The sequence below is a fragment of the Heterodontus francisci genome, chromosome 2 (assembly GCF_036365525.1).
Source record: "Heterodontus francisci isolate sHetFra1 chromosome 2, sHetFra1.hap1, whole genome shotgun sequence".
Taxonomy (NCBI): domain Eukaryota; kingdom Metazoa; phylum Chordata; class Chondrichthyes; order Heterodontiformes; family Heterodontidae; genus Heterodontus; species Heterodontus francisci.
This window is the reverse complement of record NC_090372.1, coordinates 153,385,013-153,406,608: the sequence shown is the minus strand read 5'-3', so window position 1 is coordinate 153,406,608 and position 21,596 is coordinate 153,385,013. Positions and strand designations below refer to the sequence as shown.

At 43.4% G+C, this 21,596-nt stretch overlaps 1 protein-coding gene across 1 annotated transcript in view; it reads right to left on the bottom strand.

Annotated features, from left to right (window-relative positions):
- The window catches only part of LOC137380815 (V-type proton ATPase 116 kDa subunit a 1-like), a 162,266-nt gene that overhangs the window by 127,762 nt on the left and 12,908 nt on the right, over positions 1-21,596 (bottom strand). Inside the window, exons 5-8 of the mRNA XM_068053200.1 lie at positions 17,760-17,869; positions 10,726-10,852; positions 9,233-9,315; positions 9,035-9,128 (exon numbers count right to left, since the gene is read on the bottom strand). Coding sequence (XP_067909301.1) covers positions 9,035-9,128; positions 9,233-9,315; positions 10,726-10,852; positions 17,760-17,869 — 414 coding nt within the window. The remainder of the gene's footprint in view (positions 1-9,034; positions 9,129-9,232; positions 9,316-10,725; positions 10,853-17,759; positions 17,870-21,596) is intronic.

Sequence of the window (21,596 nt, the reverse complement as noted above, 5' to 3'; positions counted from 1 at the left end):
TCAAGGATATTTGTCATTTAGGAAGGATAGGCAAAAAGAAAAGGAGGTTGGGTAGAGCTCTTAATTAGGGATGAGATCAGTACATTAGTAAGAGAGGACCTTAAATAGAAGGATCAAGATATAGAATCAATTTGGGTGGAGTTAAGAAACAGCAAGGGGTAGCAAACATTGGTGGGAGTTGTTTATAGGCCACCAAACAGTAGGGGTAATGTTGGGCACGGTATAAATCAGGAAATTAGAGGTGCATGTAACATGGGTAATACAGTAATAATGAATGACTTCAATTTACATATAGACTGGGTAAACCTAATCAGCACTGATGCTGTGAAGGATGAATTCCTGGAGTGTGTGTGAGATGGGTTTCTGGAGTAGTACCAACTAAGGATCAGGCTATTTTAAATCTAGTATTATGTAATGAGAAAGGGCTAATTAATAACATTGCTATGAAGGAAGTTTTGGGAAATAGTGACTATAATATGATAGCATTTTACATTAAGTTTGAAAGTGATATAGTTCTTTCTGAAACTAGGGTCTTAAATCTGAACAAAGGAAACTATGAAGGTGTGAGGGGCAAGTTAGCTACGGTGGTTTGGGAAAATACACTAAGAGATTTGACAGGAGACAGGCAATGGCTAGTGTTTAAAGAAGTATTACATGGTCTACAACAAATATATATTCCTCTAAGACTCAAAAACCCAGTAGGAAAGATGAATCAACTGTGGCTAACAAAGGAAGTTAAAGATTGCATTAGATCAAAGGAAGTGGCTTATAAGGTTGCCAGAAAAAGTGGTAAACCCGAGGATTGGGAACAATTTAGAATCCAGAAAAGGATGACCAAGAAACTGATAAAGAAAGAGAAAAGAGAATATGAATGCAAGCTAGTGAGAACCATAAAGGTGGACTGTAAAAGTTTCTTTAGGGAAGTGAAAAGGAAAAGATTAGCAAGGACAAATGTGGGTCCATTACAATGGAGACAGGAGAATTTATAATGGAGAATAGGGAGCTGGTGGAGAAACTAAACAATTACTTTGTGTCTGTCTTCACGGAGGAAGAAACAGAAAATCTCCCAGAAATACTAGGGAACCAAGGAATTGTGAAAATGAGGAACTTAAAGAAATTAATATCAACAAAGAGGTAGTACTTGAAAAATTAACTGGATTGAAGGTTGATAGATCTCCTGGACCAGGTGAACTACATCCCAGAGTGTTGAAGGAGGTGGCTACAGAGATAATGGATGCATTGGTGGTTATCTTTGAAAATTCTATAGATTCTGGAAAGGTTCCTGCAGACTGGAAAGTAGCAAATGTAACCCCACTATTTAAGAAAGGAGGGAGAGAGAAAACGGGGAATTACAGACCAGTTGGTTTGACATCAGTAGTAGGGAAAATTTTAGAATCTATTATAAAGGATGTGATAACTAGACACTTATAAAATAATGATACGATCGGGCAGAGTCAACATGGATTTATGAAAGGGAAATCTTGTTTGATAAACCTGTTGGAGTTTTTTGAGGAAGTTACGTGTTATCATAGATAAAGGAGAACCAGTGGATGTGGTGTATTTGGATTTTCCGAATGCTTTTGATAAGGTCCCACACAGGAGGTTAGTAAAAAAAAAATTAGGGCACATGGGATTGGGTGTAATATACTGGTATGGATCCAGAATAGGTTAACAGACAGAAAATAGAGAGTAGGAATAAACGGGGCATTCTCTGGATGGCAGGCTGTTACTAGTGGGTTACCGCGAGGATCAGTGCTTGGGCCACAGCTGTTCACAATCTAGATAAATGATTTGGATGTGGGGACCGAATGTAATATTTTCAAATTTGCTGATAACACAAAACTAGGTGGGAATGTAAGTTGTGAGGAGGATGCAAGGAGGCTTCAAAGGGACTTGGACAGGCTAAGTGAATGGGCAAAAATATGGCAGATAAGTGTGAAGTTACATACTTTGGTAGAAAAAAACAGAAAGATAAGAGTATTTCTCAAATGGTGAGAGGTTGGAAAGTGTTGATGTCCAAAGGGACCTGGGTATCCTTGTTCATGAGTCACTAAAAGCTAGCATGTAGGTGTAGCAAACAATTAGGAAGGCAAATGGTATGTTGGCCTTCATCATAAGGGGTTTTGAGTACAGGAGTAAAGAGGCCTTCCTGCAATTGTATAGCGCCTTGGTGAGACTGCACCTAGAATATTGTGTATAGTTTTGGTCTCCTCATCTAGGGAAAGATATACCTGCCTAAGCGGGAGTGCAATGGAAGTTCACCAGACTAATCCCTGGGATGGGGGGATTGTCTTATGAGGAGAGATTGCAGAAACTGGGCCTGTATTCTCTACAAAATTCTAACAGGGTGGGACAGGGTGGATATAGATAGGATGTTTCCCCAGGGGACATAGTCTCAGAATAAGGGGTAGACTATTTAAGACTGAGATGAGGAGGAATTTCTTCACTCAGAAGGTGGTAAATCTTTGGAATTCTCTACCCCAGAGGGCTGTGGAAGCTCAATCATTGAACATGTTCAAGACAGAAATCGATAGATATCTGGATACTAATGACATCTAGGAATATGGGGATAGCGCAGGAAAGTGGCGTTGAGGAGGTTATCAGCCATGATCTAATCGAATGGCAGAGAAGGCCCAACCGGCTAAATGGCCTACTCTTTCTCCTATGCTCCTATGTTCCTATCACAGAATCACAGAATAATACAGTGCAGAAGAGGCCCTTCGGCCCATCGTGTCTGCACCGATGCATTAAAACACAATGCTTGACTAATTGATTTTTTTGATGAAGTAACAGAGAAGGTTGATGAAGGAAAGCAATGGATGTATTTTAAGAAAGGCTTTGACAAAATACCACATAAATGGCTGGTTGCCAAAACTAAGGCTCATGGAATAGGAATGTCAATGTCAGCTTGGATAAAAAATCTGTTCAAGGACAGAAAACAGCGAGTCCTTGGAAGTGGTTGTTTTCAGACTGAAGGTTTGTCATAGAGTCATAAAGTCGTACAGCATAGAAACAGGCCCTTCGGCCCACCGCGTCCATGCCGACCATAATGCCTATTTATACTAATCCCACCTGCCTGCATTAATTCCATATCCCTCTATGCCTTGCTCATTCAAGTACCTGTCCAGATGCCTCTTAAATGTCGCTACTGTTCCTGCCTCCACCACCTCCTCAGGCAGCTCATTCCAGATACCCACTATTCTTTGTGTGAAAAATTTACCGCTTTGATCCCCTTTAAACCTCCTCCCTCTCACCTTAAGTCTATGCCCTCTAGTTTTAGTCACCCCTATCATGGGAAACAGACTCTAGCTATCTACCCTATCTATGCCTCTCATAATTTTATAAACCTCTATCATGTCCCCTCTCAGCCTCCTTCGCTCCAGGGAAAACAGACCCAACCTATCCAATCTCTATTTATAACTCAAGCCCCCCAAACCAGGCAACATCCTTGTGAATCTTTTCTGCTCCCTCTCGAGCTAAATCACATCTTTCCTGTAGTGCGGTGACCAGAACTGCACACAGTACTCCGAATGCAGCCTAACCAACTTTATGTACAACTGTAACATGACGTCCCAGCTCTTGTACTCAATGCCTCGGCCGATGAAGGCAAGCATGCCATATGCCTTCTTCACCACCCTGTCTACCTGTGTTGCCACTTTCAGGGAACTATGCACTTGCACCCCAAGGTCTCTCTGCTCAACAACACTTCCGAGGGCCCTGCCATTCACTGTGTATGTCCTGCCCTGGTTTAACTTCCCAAAATGCATCATTTTACACTTGTCTGCGTTAAATTCCATTTGCCACTCCCTTGCCCACTTTCCCAGTTGATCTATATCCTGTTGTAACCTTAGACAACCTTCTTCACTGTCCACTATACCACCAATTTTGGTGTCATCTGCAATCTTACTAATCATGCCCCCTACATTCACATCCAAGTCATTAATATATATGACAAACAACAGAGGGCCCAGCACCAATCCCTGTGGCACACCACTGGTCACCAGCCTCCAATCTGAAAAACAACCCTCCACTACCACCCTCTGCCTTCCATCACCAAGCCAATTTTGTATCCAATTTGCTAGCTCACCCTGGATCACATGTGTTTGAACCTTCTGGACCAGCCTGCCATGTGGGACCTTGTCAAAGGCCTTGCTAAAGTCCATGTAGACAATGTCCATCGTGCTGCCCTCGTCAATCCTCTTGGTCACCTCATCGAAAAATACAATCAGATTCGTGAGACATGATTTCCCACGCAGAAAGCCATGCTGACTATCCCTAATCAGACCATGCCTTTCCAGATGCATATAAATCCTGTCTCTCAGAATCCCTTCCAATAACTTTCCCACCACTGATGTAAGGCTCACCGGCCTGTAGATCCCTGGCTTATCCCTGCTGCCCTTCTTAAATAACGACAGTGTTCCTTAAGGTTCAGTGCTAGGATCACTGTTTTTTTTATATACATAAATGACTTGGATATTGGAATCTTTGGCCTCCTTGTCTCGAGAGACAATGGGTAAGCGCCTGGAGGTGGTCAGTGGTTTGTGAAGCAGCGCCTAGAGTGGCTATAAAGGCCAATTCTAGAGTGACAGACTCTTCCACAGGCACTGCAGATAAAATTGGTTGTTGGGGCTGTTACACAGTTGGCTCTCTCCTTGCAATTCTGTCTTTTTTCCTGCCAACTGCTAAGTCTCTTATTTTGGAATACAGAGTAAAATTTCAACATTTGCCAATGATTCTTGGAACTTGGAAGTGTGGCAGACAGTGAGAATGATACCAATCAACTGGAACATGACACAGATCGCCTAGCAGAATAGAAAGACAAGTGGCGGAAGGAATTTAATACAGAGAAATGTGAGATGATGCATTTTGGCAAAAGTGGTATGGGCCAGGATTTTGTGTGGCCTCCTGAGACGGGGTCAGAGGCGGGTGGGGGGGGCATGAAATATTGCGATGGGTGACGGGAGGGGTGAGGGCATGGAGGGCCAGTCACCTCCCCGTCGCCAAGCTATCTTCCTGGGGCGGGTTAGGCCGCGACAGCCTTCCCGCCCAGAGGCCAATTGAGGCCCTTAAGTGGCCTATTAATGGCCAATTAAGGGCCTATTCCTGCTGCCACTGGGATATTACCAGCGGCTTGGGGTATCTGCACCACATGGGGAGGATGCCTTGTAACACGAGATGCCCTTCCTGCAGGCTTGGGAGGGTGGGTCCCACCTTTGTGGCCCACAGAGGACCACCATCGGCAACAACTTTACCCCCAGGACCCCTTCCCCCAGATTGCACGACCACCAACCCCCCCCACCCCCTCACTGGGGCCTGCTGGACTGGCCCCAGTGACCCAGCCTCACCTACCTCTGGTCCGGGTTTCCAGCACTGGGCCTGGGACTGAGGCTTCTGCAGTACCAGGAGTGGCCACTGCTCCTGGTGGCATTGCCGATACTGCTGAGCTGCTGGCCCTCTGATGGGTTGGCAGGTCTTGGAGGCACGTTCCCCATCTTTAAAGGGACAGGGATCCTGGCTCCTGAAACTTTGATTTAAAAAGACTGGAGGATCGCTTCGGGGGAGGGCACACAAAGGCACGGTAGGGGGGTGCGGGGGGGTTCCCTCCCGCCTTTTCGGCCTGGCGCCAGGAGCCCCGCCTCCAGCACAAAATCCAGCCCAAGGAGAGGAAATATAGGCTAAAGTGTACAGTTCTAAAGAATGTACAGTGACAGAGGGACATGGGGGTTCATGTGCGTAGATCTTTAAAGGTGGCAAGACATATTGAGAAAGTAGTTAACAAAGCAATTGGGATCTTGGGATTCATAAATAGAGGTATTGTGTACAAAAACAGGGAGGTTGTGATGAACCTTTAGAAAACTGTGGTTAGACCATAACGAGAGCATTGCATCCAATTCTGGTCACCACACTTTAGGAGGGTCCTTGAGAGGGTGCAGAGTTGATTTACCAGAATCATTCCAGGGATGAGTGATTTTAGCTACAAGGTTAGGTTAGAGAAGCTGAGGTTGCTCTTCTTGGAGCAAAGAAGATTGAGGGGAGATTTTATAGAGATGATTCTGACAGGTTTCGATAGGGTAGACAAAGAAAAACTATTCCCATTAGTTGATAGTACAAGGACTAGGGGACACAGATTGAAGGTTTTGGGCAAAAGTTGCAGGGCATGTGAGGAAGAACTTTTTTACACAGCGAATGGTAATGACATGTATACGGACTTACATATGAACTTATGAATTAGGAGCAGGAGTAGGCCACTCAGCCCTTCGAGCCTGCTCCGTTATTCAATAAGTTCATGGTTGAACTGATTGCTTCACATTTCCACCTACCACTGATAACCTTCCACCCCCTTGCTTATCAAGAATCTATCTACCTCTGCCTTAAAAATATTCAAAGACTCTGCTTCCACCGCCTTTTGAGGAAGAGAATTCCAAAGACTCACAACCCTCAGAGAGAAAATATTTCTTCTCATCTCTGTCTTAAATGCGCGACCCCTTATTTTTAAACAGTGACCCCTAGTTCTAGATTCTCCCACAAGGGGAAACATCCTTTCCACATCCACCCTGTCAAGACCCCTCAGGATCTTATATGTTTCAATCAAGTCACCTCTTACTCTTCTAAGTTTCAGTGGATACAAGCCTAGCCTGTCCATGTCTTTCCTGGTAAGACAACCCGTCCTGGAACCTTGGACAGACCTTGAACTTGCTGCCTATGAAAGTGGTGGAATTGGAGATGATGTATGATTTCAAAAGAAAATTGGATGGGCACTTGAGTGAAATAAACTTGCAAGACTACAGGGATACAGCTGGGGAATGGGACTGATTGGATTGCTCTACAAAGAGCCAGCATGGATTTGATGGGCTGAATGGCCTCCTCCTGTGCCATTATGACTCTATGACAAAGGGTTCATTGAGCTTGTCAAATATGTCAGCCAAATAGCCCAGTAAAACCTTAGAAACTAAGCCTTTGTAATTCTTTTTACAAGAGTAAAATGGAGTTTCTCCTGAATGTCCACCAAGGTTACGGTGACAAAGTGGAAGAAACCTGGGGGAAATTCCTCGCCATGATTTATACACTGTAAGAAATGTTGAAAATTTGAAAAAACTTCTACACAAGTTTTAAATTAGGTTTTCCCCCTTAAGACTAGTACAATATTTATTAGGTTCTCTGTTCTATTATAATATAAACTGACTGCAATATTTGCGTGTAAGTGACTTGTTTGCTTGATTCACAATGTCCCATTTCTCTGGCCACTGATTTTATTCACTCATTGATCTTTGCATCCAAATTTCCAATTTTTGTCACCAGTTGCGACAGTTTATTCTACCCCATGGTGTGAACTATGGAGTGGTCTGTGGTGTCTGTTAGTGGGAAAATGCAATAAATCTATCCCATGAGCTGTGCAATATAGTAATAAAATATGGATGACACAGTAATGATTACAAAACAGCTATCACATTTTGGAGTTCAGATGATAGTTACAAACCACTCGGGCTTTATCTTGCTACATATAATGTAATTTGAATTCCTCACAGACATTCTTACGTTGTAATTATTGTCAAGAACCTATAGCTTTCTGAAATTACTACACAACTGCCAAGTAATTTCCTTCTTATACCATCACAAGAATCATGTGACAATATTGTTATGCAACAGCAATGTCTTCACAGCTTTTGTTACTTTTAATGTGGTTTCCATTTTACTGAGACTACAGCATAAAATATTTGAAAAATGTTAGGTGATACAGGATGAATTTGGTTTTGTAATTTGATCTGAGAGTTCGGATGACATTCAGAATACATATTGACTTGGCCATTGTAATTTAAGATTTCATCTGAACTGTAAGAGTAAATGACACATTTACTTCCCACCATTTTCATTTCATACTTACTGTTACAACAAATAGGTTCTATTGCAAAACAGGTCCCTACAGGGCAAATGTTCCACTCTTGGTGCTGAAGCAGTGAGACTAGAGTCCAGCCTGGTCAGTGCTCACCAAAATCGTAATGGGATAATCTTAGTCCACATTGCTGATGTATGGTGGGCTTCAGGTGGATATTGCTTATGATGCTGGGAACCTACATGAGGGCCATGGGCAGTAACTTTAAAGGGCTGTGGTCACAAATTAAAGGGATGCAACATGCAACAGCTTGAAGGAAGTTAGCTGCATGATGGGGGGTGGGGGGGGGGGGGGAGGTGGGGGGTGGAAATTCAGCCTTTATAAAAGCCACAAAAATGTTCACTGGATTTAATCATCCTTCTCAAAATCACTGTATGGGATGAAAGAAATGACCACAGGATGGTAAAATAAATGTGAAAGCAGGAAATGGAGGCTGTGACTAAATGTGACTGTATATGCATACAGGAAAGTTAGGGACATATTTAGAAAACTTCCCCCTAAATGTTTACACAAGGCACCACTGGAGACTTATCTCATGGATATAGGGCTCGAGGGCAAATTCCCATGTTTTTTGGCAATAAAATGCTAGATTCCTGGTTGATGGGGCGGAATTTAAGGTAGGATCCAATTCTTTTGGGATTCCCATTCCTTTATTCACCTATTCAAATTTCTACCCCATTTGAGGGCAGGCACATAAAATGTGCACAAATGGGCAGGCATGTGCAAATGCAGTAACTACATCATTCAGTGCAATCCCCACATTTGTCCCCTTAACAAAACTGGGTCATTAAATTTCTGCCAGAATTGAATGGTCATGCAAAGGTATTTGGAGGTTGAACTGAGTTCTGAGTCCAGCTTCTTGTACCGATACTGGATCATGCTTTTCTTGGCCACCTTTTTTCGGTGCTAATTGGTGTGAATCTCATTTGCTACATTCCATTTGGATTTTCAGATTCCAGGCCCATCCAAGGGTTGGGCCTGCCCTAGCAATGCACCTGAACCATGCAAATGGCCCCTAGTCAGCAAAATTTCAGGATCCTCTTTGACGACACGTGCAGCATACATGAGATTTGCTGCACCTGCTGGATGTCCAATGGGTGCCCATAGAAGAGAATCTACCCTTGCATTTCTAGATAAACATACCATATGCAGATCCTCAATTCGCATGTTTACACCAACACTCATTTCCATTCTTTCATGTAAGGTTTCTGGGCAAGGATACACTGTGGCATGGAACCTGGAAAATAAAATGATAGGAAGACTTTAAACCTAGTCCAGCGTCATTCACATTGGGTTATTTATCCTTAATGCATCTGTTAACAGAGCTCACTGGATATTTACCCATCACATATCTTCCTCACTTTGCTTTTAAACTGTTCTCCTTGGAAGAAAACTATGAACACATCTTTACTGATGAACTCATCCTGGGGATAAAGAAAAAAGAATTGAGAAACTTTTTTTATATCAATGGTATAAATCTGACAGGAAACAAAATACTTATTAATTTGATAGATTGGTAATGACTTAGGCAACAATAGTAACCTAACTTGCCAAGTGGGAAACCCACAGGATTGGGTGAGATGTGTGTTATACCCTCTGTCCAATCTTACTCTTCATTGACTCTAATGGAGAGGAAAATCAGATGGGGAGCAAAACCGGCATTACATCTGATTTTGTCAGTCTCCCAACAGGCAGGCTAGGTTAAAATTGCCCCACAGTCTAAGGGTGGTATTGTTATATATATATAATATATTCATAATACAAGCTTAAGTCAACCCATTTTTCAATTCCTTTGCACAATATTCAGGAAAACAAGGAAAATGCCTAAGGGCCCTTGTTGAATCATGTGTAATTATCTCAGAGTCCAGCATTAGCATTCAACCACCTGTTTAAAAATAGCTCTGCCGATATTGTCTCAGAATGTGTGAGTCTGGGGTTGTGCACCAGTGACGATGCTTTGCACAAATTGGTTGGGAAATGTGACAGGTTTATCCATCACAAGCTCCATGGTATGACAGTCTTTGACACCAGCAAAAGATCTCATGTGATCTGTTAATGTGTCTTCTGTGCTCAGAGAATTTATATTTAAGTAAATGGTGAAAACTGCATTTTTCCTGTTTCCACTAAAAGTGGTTACTGAATGTACAGTATGGGTGGAGGCCATTCAGCCCACTGTTCCTGTGCCAATGCTAGCCTCAATTGAAACTGTCTATACAAACTCATTTTTCCAGCCCTTTCTCCATATCCTTTTATATTCTTTGTCAAATACTTAGCCAATTCAATTTTTAATGATGTGATATTTTCTTCCCAATGGCCACTTGTGGTAAAGCACTCCAAAATCTAATGACCCTTTTGGTAAAATTTCAACTGACTCCACCCAACAAAAACTGTAGGAAGGGGAGTTATAGCACTACAACCCAAGAGGTACACATTGCTCATTTGTCACACTGCACCCATTTTAACATCACTTTTCTCTTGGGTGACTCAGGCATCCACCTGACTCGGGCAAGAGCCTCATAAATACATGCAAATTGGGGTCCTATCTGCAATAGCACCCAAAAGCTATTTTAACATCCTACCGAGAGAAGCACACCCCACGGGCACTCACTTCTCAGTAAAACCTGGCTGACACCCAGCGGGGGCCCTTTATGATAAATGCTCCTCTGAACCTCACAAGGAAAGCTTGAACAAGCTGCCATCTCAGTATCCTCCCCACCCACGAGACCCTCCCAAATCCTCTCTCCGTGACTTATATGACATTTACCTACAAGGGTGCTGAATCAAGAAATCATCCCAAATTAGTCAGTATTTCAAATACAAAATGTTTTCCTTACAGCCATAGGATCCTCTGCTGGGGCATTGATTTCTACATGACGTAAGACAATGTTTCCATGACACACCCTCCATAGTAATCTTTCAAAAGCAGGAAACCGTTCTCTTTTGATCACGCCAGCCACAAAGCTACATAAAAGATATGGAGAAAACTTATGAGATTGGAATACGTTTATGCATTACATCCTGTTGGTAATTTAATATTAAACATATCTTCTGATGGCTTTCTAGGTAAATGTACTGTGTGGCATGGTGTTAAGCCTAGAAGTAAGTTCCAGGCCATGATAATTTCACTGATCTCAATCAGAGCAGATGTTTGATTACTACAAGCAGCTTCAGTGTCTCTGCACTATGTAGGTTTGAAAAATCTGCCATATTGATGCTATCCAATGATTTCTGTTGGGAAGTGTGAGTATGCAGATGTCTTGATATCCTTCACAGTTGAATAATATAGGAACATCCACTTTCTAGACTCACGCATGAGAAATGTAAGAAAAAGTCAAGTAGAAGTAAAATGCTATTTGGATGGGCAGGCTCATCTCTTATCAGGGGACATGAAGAATGGCAATTTTCAGAGGTACCAAAAGGTTGCCAACAAGAGTCAATTTGGATCCTCTCCAGATGCATTTTACTTGTGCTCCATGCAATTGTCAACTTCTATAGGCAAGCATTATGTGTCTTATAAAAGAAAAGTTTACAATATGTGTAAATTATCTGGGATAGCAGATATTGGGTGAGCTAACAGCTCTTTTATCATTGAGGTATACACTGCAAATAGCACAAACTACTACCATGCACTTCGGATGTCTCCAAACCTCATGTTGGTAGACCAAATGAGTCAGGTTGAAATTGATTAATCAAGATTATTAAGAAGTAATTTGAATAGAGGTAGCAGCAAAAAAAAAATCAGAACTTAGCTGCATCCAAGTACTTCACATAACTTACAGTTTCAGTTTCCAAACAAAACAAACTCTAAAGTCTTAGCAGTTCTGTTCAACACCTTTGTGATGAAAAGTTTTACGTGGGATTGAATTATCATGGAGTGCCCTACTAGCCGCTGGTCTGTACAGTGTAACAGCAAGATAGGAAAACACTGAAGAACCAACACCTGGGTTTTTTATTCCCATTGAAGTCAAGCTAGTAAAAAATAAAAAGAAAAGAAGGACCTTCAGAATTAAACTGTCAATCAAAATTGATCTTAAAGCCATACAGTGTAGGAAATAGTTGACTGACAATCTGGTGATTAAGCTTTGAAACATTGGCCCAGGATTTGTGGGTTTTTTGATGGTGAACAGTCAGCATTTAACATCATTACCACTCTGAATCTGATCGCAGCTTCAGGATTTAGCACAAGCATAGATTAACATAGGTCTCCTGAAGTTGCAGTCTGTCATTCACTACTTTGTCATAGGCTGCGCTGTGGACCCTTGCACACCACCACACCCACCCCACCCCCCCCCCCCCAACACCCAGAGCTAACAAGCAGTGAAATCAGTTGACCTGGAGAGAACCTTCCCTTTACCACTCTCATATCATTGTTCGAAACATCATTAAAACGTTAACCCTTGTTCAATGAGATGTAATTGGGTTTTTGGTGGCAATCTGAGCAATAACTACTGTCGTGTGGTCACTTTAAGAAACCATGACTAGAGGGCTGTGGGTGTAGACTGATAAAGTGAGGCATTTGTATGTGTGCTGCTGTATTAGTTGTGTGTGTATATGTTCCAGTTTAAGTTGCAATAAAGATCCACGTATTTTTTGCATATTATTTGTATTCCTGTGACTCTTATAGTAATTCACATACCAAAGGAACAAATAATCGAACAACTGCTGCTGATATGCCCCTGAAATAATATGTGGAATGTTGTTAATTGTCTCCATTATGATTAATTACTAGACTTTTTTTAAATGATATTTTTTAAATAGTTACATTTTTTGAAAAGTTTTTTCATGATATTGCAGCTTCCACCTTCACCCCATGTGTATGTTGTTACGACCAGGTGAGAAAGGTGTCTAGGGGTCCCTCTCAGCCTTCACCTGGTCTTACTGTAACAGGGATTAATTTTTAAACACATCGTGTTTTTAGCGCCCCCTTGGTGAATCCTTGTTCCAATTATAAGCCAAAGAAACCAGCACAAACAGGCTTTCTTTGGTTTAAAGAAGAAAAGTTGAAATTTATTAAACTTGAACTTAAACTCTAATTTGGTTAACGCCTAGGGATACACAACGCGACCATGCTAGCATGCACACACGATACACACATGCAGATAGAGACAGAAAGAAAACAGAAGAAATAAAGTGGAAAAGTTTGAGGCAATGTCTGAGGAGGTTTTTTGTGTTACACTTCTAAGAGCTCACTGTAGTGTCCTTTATTGTAGGTAGATCTTGCTTTTCATTGGGGCCCAGTATTCTTCTTACTTCTTGTTCACGATAGGAGACTTCTTTCTCTTGGGGTTCATGTGTCTTCAGTGGATTTAGAGTTCCATGAGAAAGAGATGGGAGCAGGCAGACAGGAGAGGCTGTGGCGAGCCAGCCAGGAGAGATCTTCTCAGTCCAGGAGCATTTTGCTTTCTGTCCAAACTGTTTGTACGAATTCGAAAAACTTCAGGTTGTGTATTCGGCCATCTTAGCAGTCAACCTGGAATGCGAACTCCCCCACCTTCAACGCCTGGTGATTAAAAGTTCATTGTGGGTTGAATGTGTCAGGGAATGGTCCTTTATCCTTTCCAAGCACTGCCTGTTAATATGCAAATATCTTTCCAGCCAAGGGTCCATTGTGGGTTGAATGTGTCAGGGAATGGCTGCTTTGTCCTTCCAAAGACTGCCTGTTAATATGCAAATGTATTTCTAGCCAAGATCTGGCAATTTTTTAAAGCAAGTCCATTCTTCACTTCAACAACAGTTTGAAATTTAATGTCCCTGTGGTGAAATTAATATGCCTCATGCTTGGCAGGTGGGGGCCTGCATGACATTGTCCTGATCTTTATTTCGCTCTGCATAAAATTTGGATGGCTGTCTGTGAAAATTCTTTAATGTGATTGGCTGCTTGGACAACTTTTCTTCTCATTCATGGGATATGGGCGTCACTGGCTAGGCCAGCATTTATCTCCCATCCCTAATTGCCCTTGAGAAGGTGGTGGTGAACCACTGCAGTCCATGTGAAGTAGGTACACCCACAGTGCTGTTAGGAAGGGAGTTCCAGGATTTTGACCCAGCGACAGTGAAGGAACGGCGATATAGTTAAAGTCAGGATGGTGTGTGACTTGGAAGGGAACTTGCAGGTGGTGGTGTTCCTATTCATTTGTTGCCCTTGTCCTTCTAGTTGGTAGAGGTTGCGGGTTTGGAAGGTGCTGTCTAAGGGGTCTTGGTGCATTGCTGCAGTGCATCTTGTAGATGGTACACACTGCTGCCACTGTGCGTCGGTGGTGGAGGGAGTGAATGTTTGTGGATGGGGTGCCAATCAAGCGGGCTGCTTTGTCCTGGATGGTGTCGAGATTCTTGAATGTTGTTGGAGCTGCACCCATCCAGGCAAGTGGAGAGTATTCCATCACACTCCTGACTTGTGCCTTGTAGATGGTGGACAGGCTTTGGGGAGTCAGGAGATGAGCTACTCACCGCAGGATTCCTAGCCTCTGACCTGCTCTTGTAGCCACGGTATTTATATGGCTACCCCAGTTCAGTTTCTGATCAATGGTAGCCCCTAGGATGTTGATAGTGGGGGATTCAGCAATGATAATGCCATTGAATGTCAAGGGGAGATGGTTAGATACTCTCTTGTTTGAGATGGTCATTGCCTGGCACTTGTGTGGCGTGAATGTTACTTGTCACTTATCAGCCCAAGCCTGGATATTGTCCAGGTCTTGCTGTATTTCTACATGTACTGCTTCAGTATCTGAGGATTCGCGAATGGTGCTGAATATTGTGCAATTGGTGAACATCCCCACTTCTGACCTAATGATTGAAGGAAGGTCATTGATGAAGCAGCTGAAGATGGTTGGGCCTAGGACACTACCCTGAGGAACCCCTGCAGTGATGTCCTGGTGCTCAGATGATTGATCTCCAACAACTGCAACCATATTCCTTTGCGTTAGGTATGACTCCAACTAGAGGAGAGTTTTCCCCCTGATTCCCATTGACTTCAGTTTTGCGAGGGTTCCTTGATGCCATACTCAGTCAAATGCTGCCTTGATGTCAAAGGCAGTCACTCTCATCTCACCTCTTGAGTTCAGCTCTTTTATCCATGTTTGAACCAAGGCTGTAATGAGGTCAGGAGCTGAGTGGCCCTGGTGGAACCCAAACTGAGCATCACTGAGCAGGTTATTGCTAAGCAAGTGCTGCTTGATAGCACTGTTGATGACACCTTCCATCACTTTACTGATGATTGAAAGTAGACTGATGGGGTGGTAATTAGCCATTTTGGACTTGTCCTGCTTTTTGTGTACAGGACATACCTGGGCAATTTTTCACATTGTCGGGTAGATGCCAGTACTGTAGGTGTACTGGAACAGCTTGGCTAGAGGCGCGGCAAGTTCTGGAGCACAGGTCTTCAGTACTATTGCCGGAATGTTGTCAGGGCCCATAGCTTTTGCAGTATCCAGTGCCTTCAGTCGTTTCTTGATATCACACAGAGTGAATCAGATTGGCTGAAGTCTGGCATGTGTGATGCTGGGGACTTCAGGAAGAGGCCGAGATGAATCATCATCGTGGCACTTCTGGCTGAAGATTGTTCCAAATGCTTCTTATCTTTCGCACTGATGTGCTGGGTACCCGCATCATTGAGGATGGGGATATTTGTGGAGCTACCTCATCCAGTTAGTTGTTTAATTGTCCACCACCATTCATGGCTGTATGTGGCAGGACTGCAGAGCTTAGATCTGATCCGTTGGTTATGGGATCGCTTAGCTCTGTCTATCGCATGCTGCTTACGCAGTTTGGCATGCAGATTGTCCTGTGTTGTAGCTTCACGAGGTTGACACCTTATTTTGAGATATGCCTGGTGCTGCTCCTGACATGCCCTCCTGCACTCTTCATTGAATCAGGGTTGGTCTCCTGGCTTGATGGTAATGGTAGAGTAGGGGATATTCCAGGCCATGAGGTTACAGATTGTGGTTGAGTACAGTTCTGCTGCTGCTGATGGCCCACAGCACCTCATGGATGCCCAGTTTTGCATTGCTAGATCTGTTCAAAATCGATCCCATTTAGCATGGTGATAGTGCCACACAACACGATGGAGGGTATCCTCAATATGAAGGCGGGACTTCGTCTCCGCAGGACTGTGTGGTGGTCACTCTTACCAATACTGTCATGGACAGCTGCATCTGCAGCAGGCTGATAGGTGAGGACGAGGTCAAGTATGTTTTTCCCTTGTGTTGGTTCCCCCACCACCTGCCGCAGACCCAGTCTAGCAGCTCTGACCTTTAGGACTCGGCCAGCTCGGTCAGTAGTGGTGCTACCGAGCCACTCTTGGTGATGGACATTGAAGTCCCCCACCCAGAGCACATTTTGTGCCCTTGCCACCCTCAGTGCTTCCTCCAAGTGGTGTTCAACATGGAGGAGTAATGATTCATCAGCTGAGGGAGGGCGGTAGGTGGTAATCAGCAGGAGATTTCCTTTCCCACGTTTGACCTGATGCCATGAGACTTCATGGGGTCCGGAGTCGATGTTGAGGACTCTCAGGGCAACTCCCTCCCTACTGTATACCACTGTGCCGCCACCTCTGCTGGGTCTCTCCTGCCGGTGGGACAGGACATACCCGTGGATAGTGATGGAAGTGTCTGGGACATTGTCTGTAAGGTATGATTCCGTGAGTATGACTATGTCAGGCTGTTGCTTGACTAGTCTGTGGGACAGCTCTCCCAACTTTGACACAAGCCCCCAGATGTTAGTAAGGAGGACTTTGCAGGGTTGAAGGGGCTTGGTTTGCCTTTGTCGTTTCCCGTGCCTAGGTCAATGCTGGGTGGTCCGTCCAGTTTCATTCCTTTTTATTGACTTTGTAGCGGTTAAATACAACTGAGTAGTTTGCTGGACCATTTCAGAGGGCATGTAAGAGTTAACCACATTGCTGTGGGTCTGGAGTCACATGTAGGCCAGACCAGGTAAGGACAGCAGATTTCCTTCCCTAAGGGACATTAGTGAACCAGATGGGTTTTTGCAACAATTGACAATGGTTTCATGGCCATCATTAGACTAGCTTTTAATTCCAGATTTTTTATTAATTGAATTCAAACTCCACCTTCTGCTGTGGTGGGATTCAAACCCACGTCCCCAGAGAAATACCCTGGGTCTCTGGGTTACTAGACAGCGACAAAACCACTACGCCACCGCCTCCCCTTTCCTTGGTGATATCACTGCAGCTTGACGATGGGATTCTTGATTGTACTATGCTGCAATTAATTGCACATTGAGAGACTTAAAGTTCTCATCACAGAACCTACAAGATCTCTCAGTGCAGTTTTCCTGGAGGTCAGCAGCGAATGCCCTTGCTTCACGGCTGATCGCAAAATCCGAGCCATTGTCCTGAATAGGAGCAGTATGAACTGACAGTTGTTTATTCTCTATTAGCTACCAGCTGAGACAACATGGCCTGGTTGATACAGAATACTGATCACCAACATCTCTTAAACAACTGGCCAGTGCACAGGCATAAATATTTCCTTATTTAAAGACTTCAGAGATGAACAGAAACCCAAGGTCACAATACAACCGGATATATATATTTCAGATCTACTCCCATACACTGACAGCTCTCCCAGTAGAGATCACAGAAGACACTTTTAACTTGTAACAACACTAGCTAGCTGTAAATTCTAATATAAAAGCACATATATAATATAGAGATTCTTACTATCTGAAATAGGATGAAGGGGTCTGTCACAGTGACTACCTACAGAGAGGAGGGAAATATAGTTTGAGTATTTCATGTGCTGTGTATCTTCACCTCTTGAGCTGTTTCTGCCTGATCTGTTTTGGATTGTTTTTTGTACCTACTGTGTTAATATAGCCTGCTTTGCAATGGTATATGAAAGACTAGATTTACCCCAGTGTTAGACGTCCTCCTCCACTAGTACTGCTCTGCCTCCTTGAAAATCCTGTTACAGAGACGGACTCTTCAGAGGGGAGCTCAGAGCCTGACAGCTGGGATTCTGCCTGGGGAAGACAAAGCCCAACACACATTAAAAGCTACAGGCTGCAAAGTGCTTTCATTCTTCAATTACTGCAGGCTGAAAGCTTATTTTCCATGAAGTGAAAATCATTTATCAATTATTTAAATACAGAGCAGCCCACATAGAAGAATTCTCATTTACAAAACTATTATAAAAGAGTCTAATTTATTTCTCCTTATGAGAACAAATTGATAAACATAAACAAGCTTATAGTAACAGAATCCAAAAACCTACAGTTGCCATCATGGCAGAAGTGTTGTGATGTGCTCAGTGACCTCTGATGTTGACCCCACCAGCATTTGTGAGGTCAACTGTAGATCACCTTTTTTAAATACTGGCGGTGAGTGCCGGTGTCACATTGACCATTGTTAAGCGGGATTAGCAACATTAACACTAACAAAATCTTTGGTGAGAGGGGAAATTCAGGCTGCCTCCCAGATCTAGACCTCCATGGCCACTCAATTTGCTGGAACACTTCTCACTGGATGTACTGTTACTAATCTTGCTGACTGGAAGACCAGGAACACTGCACTCCTGATGTTGGGAGTTGCTGCCCTGGCCCCTCCCTCTCTGATGCTGCTGACTTTGTAGTGGACAGTCAGAGGCTCCATTGTGCTTTGTTCCTAATCTATTTTTTGGTCCCTCTGTTACACTCCCATCAGGGTTGCAGCAGGAGTACAGCAGATGGGCCAAGGATTTTCAGCCACTCAATGTTTAAAGTACTGTAAGAAAAATGGTTAGTGTCGACACCTGATATTAGTTATTCCATCAACCCATCGACAAACAGTGTTTATGAAGTATGAGCAGTTTAACAGTTTTGGCTTTCTTCCAGCAGAGAAAGAGTTTCCATAAATAGGCTGATTCTTCACCCATACCTTTATGTATGTCTTGAGGGTTGGTATGCCATTACCCTTGAATTATAATATACACTGGACAGCACATGTCGTCTTCTCAAAAAGCAGTAAATATCACACTGGCAGACCAAAATATCCAGGCTAAAACTAATAGATTTATTCACAAGTGAAATATGATATTGAGGCAGCAGATGAGGCAAGAAACCAGTGGGATAATACTGAAAGAATAAAGATAGAATCAGGCCCCAAAAAGTTAACATCCTCGTTAGAATGTATTTCTTACACAATCTGATAACCTGAAAGTCTTTTGTAAACATTCTGATACAATATTATACATAAGTGATGTGGTTCTTCTCACTGAGTTTAATTTCATAAGCAATCTGAACTGAATTAAAGATATTGGGGATGTAAGTTTAACAGTTATGTTATTCCTGGTGAATCTTCTTCTTTGGCCTCCTTGTCTCGGGAGACAATGGGTAAGCGCCTGGTGGTGGTCAGTGGTTTGTGGAGCAGCGCCTGGAGTGGGTATAAAGGCCAATACTAGAGTGACAGACTGTTCCACAGGTGCTGCAGAAAAAACTGGTTGTCGGGGCTGTTACACAGTTGGCTCTCCCCTTGCACTTCTGTCTTTTTTCTTGCCAACTGCTAAGTCTCTTCGACTCGCCACACTTTAGCCCCGCCTTTATGGCTGCCCACCAGCTCTGGCAATCGCTGGCAACTGACTCCCACGACTTGTGATCAATGTCACAGGACTTCATGTCGCGTTTGCAGACGTCTTTAAAACGGAGACATGGACGGCCGGTAGGTCTGATACCAGTGGTGAGCTCGCTGTACAATGTACACATGGCCAAGCCATCTCAAGCGCCGCTGACTCAGCAGTGTGTATAAGCTGGGGATGTTGGCCACCTCGAGTACTACTGTGTTGGAGATGCGGTCCTGCCACCTGATGCCAAGGATTCTCCGGAGGCAGCGAAGATGGAATGAATTGAGACATCGCTCTTGGCTGACATACGTTGTCCAGGCCTCGCTGCCGTAGAGCAAGGTACTGAGGACACAGGCTTGATACACTCGGACTTTTGTGTTTCGTGTCAGTGCGCCATTTTCCCACACTCTCTTGGCCAGTCTGGACATAGCAGTGGAAGCCTTTCCCATGCGCTTGTTGATTTCTGCATCGAGAGACAGGTTACTGGTGATAGTTGAGCCTAGGTAGGTGAACTCTTGAACCACTTCCAGAGCGTGGTCGCCGATATTGATGGATGGAGCATTTCTGATGTCGTGTCCCATGATGTTCGATTTCTTGAGGCTGATGGTTAGGCCAAATTCGTTGCAGGCAGCCGCAAACCCGTCGATGAGACTATGCAGACACTCTTCCGTGTGAGATGTTAATGCAGCATCGTCAACAAAGAGGAGTTCCCTGATGAGGACTTTCCGTACTTTGGTCTTCGCTCTTAGGCATGCAAGGTTGAACAACCTGCCACCTGATCTTGTGTGGAGGAAAATTCCTTCTTCTGAAGACTTGAACGCATGTGAGAGCAGCAGGGAGAAGAAAATCCCAAATAGTGTGGGTGCGAGAATACAGCCCTGTTTCACGCCACTCAGGATAGGAAAGGGCTCTGATGAGGCGCCGCTATGCTGAATTGTGCCTTTCATATTGTCATGGAATGAGGTGATGATACTTAGTAGCTTTGGTAGACATCCAATCTTCTGCTGTCGTCTGCTGACGAGGTCAAAGTCTTTGGTGAGATCAATGAAAGCAGCGTAGAGGGGCATCTGTGGTTCGTGGCATTTCTCCTGTAGCTGACGAAGGGAGAACAGCATGTCAATGGTCGATCTCTCTGCTTGAAAGCCACACTGTGCCTCAGGGTAGACACGCTTGGCCAGCTTCTGGAGCCTGTTTAAAGCGACTCGAGCGAAGACTTTCCCCACTGTGGTGAATAAACAGCTGTTAATCAATCAAGATTAATAACACAATGGAGTTTATTGTCCATAGAATGACTTAATGAGCAGATGTTTGCACTTTTAGATATATATTAATGATTTAACCATTTATAAGTCAATTAGCAGCTAGAATGAAGCCTTTGTATTGTGACTCTAATTTATAGGCCAAGTGAACCTTCCGACAACTGGCCACCACTAGTCTCCAATATGAAATTTAGTAGTTTATGTCAGCTTCCATTTTGTTTGTAATTATTTCATTTTTTTAATATGTTTATGGGATGTGGTCATTGATGGCTAGGCCAGCATTTATTGCCCATCCCTAATTGTCCTTGAGAAGGTGGCAGTGAGCTGCCTTCTTGAACTGCTGCAGTCCTTGGAGTGTAGGTACGCCGACAGTGCTATTAGGAAGGGAATTGTACAACCTAACACACAGAAATTATTCATATTTCATCGAGGATGAAAATACTGCTTTCATCAATTGTCTTTCTACCCAGAAAAGGAATTATTTGTTGTTCTCCCTTACAAAACCAGTCTGTCGTATTGTTCATACAAACTACCCTTGCACAGTGTCAACAAATCTTTCCAGTCAAATTGATCTATCTGACATATGGAGACCTTTTTGACAAATGTGTTTCCTTGCAACTATCGCTTATTGTACTTAACACTTCCTGCAGTCTTGTTCACTATGGAGTAATTTTAAGAGTCTGTACAGCCAGAGGGCTGCTGCTCCTAAATGCTATGCTTGCATGCATGGAAGCTGGATAAGCAGCAACAGGATTGGTTGTGGTGTCTGCAATAGTCAACTAATCTGTTGACAGACAGAGCTTGATTTTTCACTGGCAATTGTTCATTATTGCAGTTTAAATTGTTTGGTAGATAGTGGAGATTGAGTGGTAATAGGTTGAAATAATTTTGAGG